The sequence below is a fragment of the Laccaria bicolor genome, genomic scaffold (assembly GCF_000143565.1).
Source record: "Laccaria bicolor S238N-H82 LACBIscaffold_24 genomic scaffold, whole genome shotgun sequence".
NCBI lineage: Eukaryota > Fungi > Basidiomycota > Agaricomycetes > Agaricales > Hydnangiaceae > Laccaria > Laccaria bicolor.
In genome coordinates this window covers 666,846-674,504 of record NW_001889895.1, presented here as the reverse complement: position 1 = coordinate 674,504, position 7,659 = coordinate 666,846, and the positions used below count along the sequence as shown (strand labels likewise).

At 49.3% G+C, this 7,659-nt stretch overlaps 3 protein-coding genes across 3 annotated transcripts; 1 reads left to right on the top strand and 2 right to left on the bottom strand.

Annotated features, from left to right (window-relative positions):
• Positions 1–878: 878 nt before the first annotated feature.
• On the bottom strand, positions 879–2,455 carry LACBIDRAFT_330008 (uncharacterized protein; the record flags this gene model as incomplete). Its single annotated transcript, XM_001884121.1, has 3 exons — positions 879–1,991; positions 2,075–2,220; positions 2,371–2,455. The coding sequence occupies 3 exons, from the start codon at positions 2,453–2,455 to the stop codon at positions 879–881; spliced, it is 1,344 nt and encodes a 447-aa protein (XP_001884156.1).
• A 129-nt stretch (positions 2,456–2,584) lies between these two features.
• LACBIDRAFT_303629 (uncharacterized protein) lies at positions 2,585–4,178 on the top strand (the record flags this gene model as incomplete). The annotated part of the gene is made up of 3 exons (XM_001884208.1): positions 2,585–2,609; positions 2,659–2,694; positions 2,752–4,178. 3 exons carry the CDS (start codon positions 2,585–2,587, stop codon positions 4,176–4,178), a joined length of 1,488 nt encoding a protein of 495 aa, XP_001884243.1.
• A 285-nt stretch (positions 4,179–4,463) lies between these two features.
• On the bottom strand, positions 4,464–7,397 carry LACBIDRAFT_330006 (uncharacterized protein; the record flags this gene model as incomplete). Its single annotated transcript, XM_001884120.1, has 7 exons — positions 4,464–5,330; positions 5,364–5,821; positions 5,887–6,311; positions 6,362–6,678; positions 6,729–6,966; positions 7,175–7,192; positions 7,375–7,397. The coding sequence occupies 7 exons, from the start codon at positions 7,395–7,397 to the stop codon at positions 4,464–4,466; spliced, it is 2,346 nt and encodes a 781-aa protein (XP_001884155.1).
• Between the last annotated feature and the right edge of the window lie 262 nt (positions 7,398–7,659).

Below are 7,659 nucleotides of genomic sequence, written 5' to 3'. Positions count from 1 at the left end.
ATAAAGAAGGGGGAAGAGGGAGGGGAGGGACAGGGAAGGGGGATGAATAAAGAAGGGGGAAGAGGGAGGGGAGGGACAGGGAAGGGGGATGAATAAAGAAGGGGGAAGAGGGAGGGGAGGGACAGGGAAGGGGGATGAATAAAGAAGGGGGAAGAGGGAGGGGAGGGACAGGGAAGGGGGATGAATAAAGAAGGGGGAAGAGGGAGGGGAGGGACAGGGAAGGGGGATGACAAAGGAAGGGGGTGAGAAAAGGAAGGGAGAGGGAATAGGAAGGGGGAGGGAAAAGGGAGGGGGGAGGGAAAAGGGAGGGGGGAGGGAAAAGCGAGGGGGGAGGGAAAAGGGAAGGGGCTCGTCGACGTCGTCGGTTGACGTGTGGCTGTCCTCGTCGTCCATTGACGTGTCGTCGTCGTCGTCCGTCGTCGTCGTCTGTTGACGTGTCGTCGTCATCATCCGCTGACGTGTCGTGTCGTCCGTTGACGTGTCGCCGTCGTCGTCCGTCATCGTCGTCTGTCGATGTGTCGTTGTCCGTTGATGCGTGGCCATCGTTGTTGTCGGTCGTTGTCGTTGTCGGCTGACGTGTTGTGTTGTCTGTTGATGTGTTGCCGTTGTCGTCCGTCGACGCGTGGCCGTCATCGTCGTCGCTGACGTGTTGCCGTCCATTGTCATCGTCGTCGTCGTCCGCTGACGTGACGTGTCGTCTGTTGGTGTGTTGTCGTCGTCCGTTGGAGTGGTGGCGTGGTGACGTGGGGATGGGTGTCGTTGATGATGATGGTGGTGGGTGAGGAAGAGGGTGAGTGTGGATGATGCCAAATCAAATGTCGGCAAATGCCGAAGCTCAATTTGGGCATCGGCATATTAATGTTTATTAATATTATTGATTAGTAATGTAAATTCCAGTCATTACATTCCGGTGTCATTCCTTTTTGTCCATTCCGGGGACCATTCCGGCTACTAATCAGGAATGACATCATTCCCGAGGAATATTTGTCCCCCGGAATGTCATTTTGGCTGGTGTCTCTGCCAAATTTGATTCCTCTGGATTCCGCCGGATTCCACAGGAATGACCAGAATCCGGCAGGAATCAGTGGGGCATGATAAAGACCTCTTACTGCATATGTGCAGGTCGTCTTACCCGTACTGCAGGTGAAGCAGGATCCTTGTTGTGGGGGGGAATGGATAGCGCATGGAACAATGTCTCGATCTTGGCGTTTGCTGCAGGCCTCACAGGGGATATCCGCAAGCTGATAATTGCCTTTCGCAATCGCGGCATTCTGATTTGCAAGACGTTCGGCAGTTTTGGCTTGCCTTAAAGCGGCCATGGCGGTCTTGGGAGGACCGGCGTCGGGGTCTAACTTGGGCCTTCGGATGAGACTGAAGCCGGCACTGGGTGTCATGCGGGAGAAATGGGGCTGGGACTTGGGTTTAACCGCCTTTGCTTCCCCACCAACTGGTCGAAGTGACTCCGACTTCGGCTTCAATGTTTCCTCATCACTGCTGCTGTTGATGAACTCCGCGCTCACGACTCTGGTCTTCTTTGGCCTGGCTTCGATCGAGTCCCCTTTTCTTTTTTTGCTTTGGACTGGGGCAGCGGTGTCGTTAGGAGTCACCTCTGATTGTGGCTGGGTGCTGGACCCGGCCTCGGGTTTCCTTCGCCCAGACTTTGTCTTACTCTTGGACTTCGTTTCAGCCGCTGGCACAGGATTGGTTGATTTTGCCTGACGCGTTGGTTTTGTTGGGGCCGGGAGCAATGATGAAGCTGTCGGTACCGGCAATGGGGGAGTTGGGACTGTGACTGGGAGCAATGAATCGGTCGAAGATGGAGGTAAAGGGGGAGAGGGACCAGCATAACCTTCCATAAAGAAGGTAGGGGTGGTGGGTTGTGGGATCGAGAACATTTTGGTCCAATCAACCGATGGTCCCGCTCGGGCCATTTCCGTGTATGCCAAAATCCAAGGGTGGTTGAGCCACTGGGCCGCGTTATACCACATATTCTTGTCGATGAGCAAACATACAAATCATTCCTGTAGGAGAAAGAGATCCAATTTCAGTCAACAAATCATTGTTAGTCACTCACAGCTTTCCTGTATGCATCCTCTTCCACCGTCCGTTGGTGGGCCAGAAGACCTTCCCTGTGACGGTTGTAAAAGTTCAAAAGCGTGGAGGTGGCCACCCTAACATCCTCCAAGAACCCGGGAGTGAGGGTATGGGCCTGTTGAGCGGCTTGAGCAAGTTCAGCAGTGGAGATGGTAAGTGGGAATGGGACGATCGAGAGTGGTGAATGTGCGCGTTGGAATGGGACAATGGTGAATGTGAAATTACGAAGTTGTAAACGCGGTCACGTGGTGGCGTTACTTCAACCGAGATCCGTACGATGTTCAACCGAGATCCGCAGAATGTTCCATGGCCGATCTGCAGTGGCTTGCTTTCCCACCGTTGAAAAACAATGCGTCTTCATCACCAACCACACAGTGCAATCCCAGGAAAAGCTATCTACTCTCTGACTGATATGTCTTTAACAAATCCAGGTATTGTCCCTACTCCACACCAAGGATTGTCTACTTAATGTAGATAAACAGAAGCTGTGATGAAAGACCAAGAAATGAAGGATGGTAAGTTTTATGTACTCTTGTCGGCTGAGCAGTTCTAACCATATCTTAGGAACGGCCGAGGCTCTACCCCCTCTTCAACCAAGTGGTGAGTTCCAGTCGGTGACAGAAAACTAGCCAAACCTAAATTCTGGGTGGCTGATAGGACAGAGCCAAGAATCCGAACTAGTGATGGAAGTGGACGTCCCATCCTCGGCTCCTCACAGATCCATTTTTGATTTCAAAGAACCTACCCCTGCTCTAAGTTCCAACCCATTCACCCCAGCCTCGGCTCACCAATCCATTTTCGAGTTTAAGAAAGTCGGTACTTCAGCTTTTGCCCCGACCTCGGCTCATCAAGCATCAATGTTCGATTTTCAGCACGTGGGCACTTCAACGAATGTGCCGCCTGTTTCCCTGTCCTCGGCTCATCAGCCATCGATTTTCGATTTCCAGAAGCCTGGCAGATCTCCACCAGCCTCGGCTCGTCAGGCATCGATTTTTGATTTTCAGCAAGTGGGCACTTCAACGAATATACCACCTGTTCCCCCATCCTCGGCTTGTCAGCCATCCATTTTCGATTTCCAAAAGCCTGACATCCCTGCACCAGCCTCGGCTCGTCAGGCATCAATTTTTGATTTTCAGCAAGTGGACACTTCAACGAATGTGCCGCCTGTTCCCCCGTCCTCGGCTCGTCAGCCATCCATTTTCGATTTCCAAAAGCCTAACAACCCTGCACCAGCCTCGGCTAATAAAGGATCCCCTTTCGATTTTCAAGTCCATCGTTCATTTACCCCGGCCTCAGCTGTTCAGCCTTCCATTGATTTTCAAACACCTGGCACGTCTGCTCCAGCTCCTGCCTCTGACAAACCAGGCATGTCTTCCCCTGGCGCCTCAAGGTCCAATAGTACTCTGGGATCACGGAAGTATCTGACGAAATCACAAGAGGCCAAATTACGACTCCAGGGCCAAGGAGGAGCTGCCATTCTGCCAACTCGGCCAGGCGATGCCTTCGTTTTCGGCCCGGCTCCTGTCTTCATCTACACTCAAGAGAGGACAACACCACGCCCACCACCTTCGACCGAATTGTTGGACTTGGATCCAAACTCCCCACGTGCAAGGGGTTTATGTCGCAAGTACAATATCAAGGTTGTGTCTGATGACAGCATTGGTGATCGCACGGGCGTGGTAGCCGAGGTCGTTCAGGCAATTGGCAAAGTGTGGGAAAGAGCTATGGACCCCAAGGCTTCATCCGACCCTTCAATTAGGAATTTGCAGGCCACCTTTGATAAATTGTTGACGAGGGGAGATGAGTTTACTGAGATGGATCGTATGGACCTGGTTCGTCATAGCGAAATTCACCAGGAGGCGCTCAGATCCCTGCCTGACAGCATAGCGACAACGAGCCATTATCGGTATGTTTTGGCCACCTTGAGGAGGGAGAAAGACCGGTTGCGTGAACAAATCGATTCAGACCGTGATCTGGTTGCAGCAATGGACGCTACTTTAGAAGGACTACGGCCATTCATCCCAGACGAGATCCCAGACAAGGGGAAGGGGAGGGACAAAAGGGATGGACCAGGGTTTAAGTAGAAGATTAGATCACAAGACCGAGGTTGGTTCGCTATGTAGTTTGCACCCGGGCACGGTTGAAGATACCCGCTGCCGGATAGTGCTCACATTTAATTGGTCGTAAGACAAGCCTCCCGGCTCAATTAGTCAAACGAACACCTTTTCAACCCTTGCCTTTCATGATAGGAAAACATGATGAACTACGAAAAGTGACACTGCTGAAACCGGACACAGACTAACATCATTGAACATGCTATGTATTTCGCACCCAGGCATGAATGACTAACATCATTAAACATGATAGGTTTAACTGACGAATGAAACTTTCTTGGACCAGGTGGAACGAACACTTTCTTCAGCAATCTTTTTCGACCGTTCTCGGGTTACTATACCGAGTTCCCCTGTAGAAACCTTGCCTTTCATGATAGGACGAGGTTTTGGTTTTGGCTTGGTGGGGACATCAATAGATGGTTGCTGACTGGGACCGGCCTCTGACTCCTTTTGTTTTGAAGGGACTGGTTGTTTTGCGTTGACACCACTTGACTTAGTGAAATCAAAGCTATTCGAAGCTTTGGTTGTGTCCGACCTCAGATTGGTTGCTTGAGCTGGTTTGACAGTGGCTTGGATAACAGCCGAGGCAGCTTGGCATTTGACTTTGCCTGGTCGGGCACTCCTCGGGCCAAGTTTGTAACCCTTCTCTAACCGAGGAAACTTGCAGGGTGTATCCTCCTCATCAGTGAATTTTCTCTTCTTCACTCGATTGGCCGACTCCACCCCACAGCCCAGGTCAGCTTCCCAAAATGTATCATCAGCCAAGACCTCAGTGTCCGATGGTACTTCATGGGAGAGAGCCCGGGTGTCGTTGTACCGAGGCTGAAGCTCGGGGCTGGTATCTACAGTGATCATAGCATCGTCTGAGCCCAAATCTGATCCCGAGTCTCTATCCTCTTCCAAGGTCAGGTTGACCCTGCTAGGTTTCACTGTGGGCTCGGTCAGAGTATCCTGCTTTGGCCTCTCTTGACCATTATCGGAGTCTGAGTCACTATCATCGGAGCCATCCTCACGATGTTCGTCATGCTGTTTGGTTGGTTTCTTGGTTGGTTTCTCCATGTCCAAGTCTTCTCCATCGTCATCGGAGCCATCCCGATCAGGAGTCCAGTCATCCTTAGAAAACTGTTCGGTTCATTTCTTGGCTGGCTTGTCCACATCCAAATCCTTCCAACTGTTGTCATCGAACTGCCGATCTTCCACCCCTTCCTTTCTCTTTGGCCTGGCTTCCTCATCTGATGGTGACTCGGTTGCTGCCCGGCCTCTCCTTTGACCCTTGCTTCTGCTGGGCTTCTTGCCCTTCCCAACACTATGAACATGAGGTTTAGGAACGTGAACTTTGATTTTCCTGCGTGGAGGTGCTTCCAGCAGCATTTTCCCCTCAAGAAAGGATTTAAATCGAAAGGCGACTTTGTGTTGTTCTTGACGTTCATACCAAAACTGGAGAGCTTCAGTGACCATCTCCATCGGGAATTTGGAGGGATCAAGAAACTTGTAAAAGTTGTTACCTTCTCCATTTACTGATCTCCAAGCCGGGGGTATATATTCTAGATCAATGAAGTCAAGTAACTTTGATCCAATAGCCGTCCAAGGAGCCGATCCCTTACTCTGCCCAGCTGCAAGATCTAAGTAGACAAATGTTTAGTGATACAGGGCAAGAAATCTCTGGGGACCGGCTTACTATAGTGCTGGTTGACAAATGTACGAAGAACATTCAGCCGCCAAATTCGAATATCATGGGAAGTTTTAAGTGGTGGTTTCGATGGATCGGGTAGAATAGGTTCCAGGTATAGGTTCTTCTCCAAAGTCATAGCACCCCGGGATCGGTGTCCTCCTTCGGCCGAAGCAAGATCCTCCAACCCATAGTATTCTTCATTGTGTGCTCTCCAAGAAGATACCGATATTCCTTCCTCATGGAAAGTCCGGCTATGGTTATCAATAAAGTCTTTCCCATTCCCGAGTTCTTGATTGAAGTTGTACGTCGAGACATCCAAATTACCATCGGGCTTCAGATAACATCCTAAGATAAAGACCCGGACACCCATTGTGTCATAAAGTTCCTTGGAAAATGCATGCATCCGAGCCGTGCAGTTCTTTACAGCCAGTCTACCAAAGGTCCAGATAAGCCAACATTAGAATAATGAAAATTAACTTACTTGGACTTGAGTTCCGGGTCAACTCCCTTCTTGTTGTACTCCTCGGCCGTCCTCTGCAGTACGTCTTTCTCCCTTTTCTTCAGTTTTCCCATCATTTGAGTCACGACCCGCTCCCGAAAATCAAAATGAGTGGGATCTCCCCCTTTAGGCCTCTTTTGTCCCTCTTCAATGGCTTCGGCACAAAGCCTTTTCGCTTCGGTATCGATGGCGTCCTTGTTCTCATGCTGGAACACACGCCGGGTGTGCCACGACTTTCCCATCCTCGGCATTTTCTGACTTCTCTTACGACTGTACCGGGCAAACCACTCTTTAATATCCTACAAGTCCGTCAGGAATCAATTAGAGGGCCCCTGGAAAAAGTACTTACTTTTTTAACAGCTGATCTTTCTTCCTTCTTGAACGATTTTCCATTGGGGAGTATGTCGAGCATGTCTTGCAAAACTTGAGAAAATATCTCAGCACGAGCAGCGTCGTTGGCGTCTCTGTACTCCTCCTGATGTTTTTCCAATAGAGCACTTTCTTCATCGGTCCAATGCCTCCCGGACCCATGGTGCTTGGTTTGACTGGAAAGTGGGGCAGATGGTTCAGGGGATTGAGAATGAGTACTAATAATGATATAATTAATGGTATTTGGGAGCAAAGAGGTAGATGGAAAATGGTAGTCGGGAGCAGAGGGAGAACAACTCATGCCAAATACAATGAACAAACAATCACCCCTGATTCGGGAAAGGGAATTACTTTATATATCATCTATCAAAAATATACATAACTGATCGGCACGGAAGATCAAACACGAAACGGAAAAGAACAGACCTTAATAACCTTAAATAGCTTAAATAGCGGAACAGTTATGATCACATCACAAGACAAAACCTTAATTAGCTTCCTCTGTAATTATGTCTGTCTGTAATTATTGTCGGTCCATCTAAGTAACTAAACTGGTAACACAGTTATGGTGGTATATATTGAAGCTACCTTTATACCAATGTATGATGAGGCTGTCAGCGACATACAGATCTTGATATTTTGCAGTCATATTGAAGGTGATAAAAATTAAAAGTTCACAAGAAGCCGCTGTTAAAGAGTATGCGAAGTGTATGAAATATGAGATTGTGTTTCTAATTGACTATTATCTAGTCCTGCTGGCCGGCTTTTATGGCTTGGGTGTGTGCTCATCCCAGTCTTACTGCCAACTTTTTATTTTACGTAGCTGGAAATGCAAATCTGTTATGAATGTTTGCGTTTGCTATTCGATGGCCACATTTTCCTCTTTCCCGCTACGCCCACATTTTCCTCGT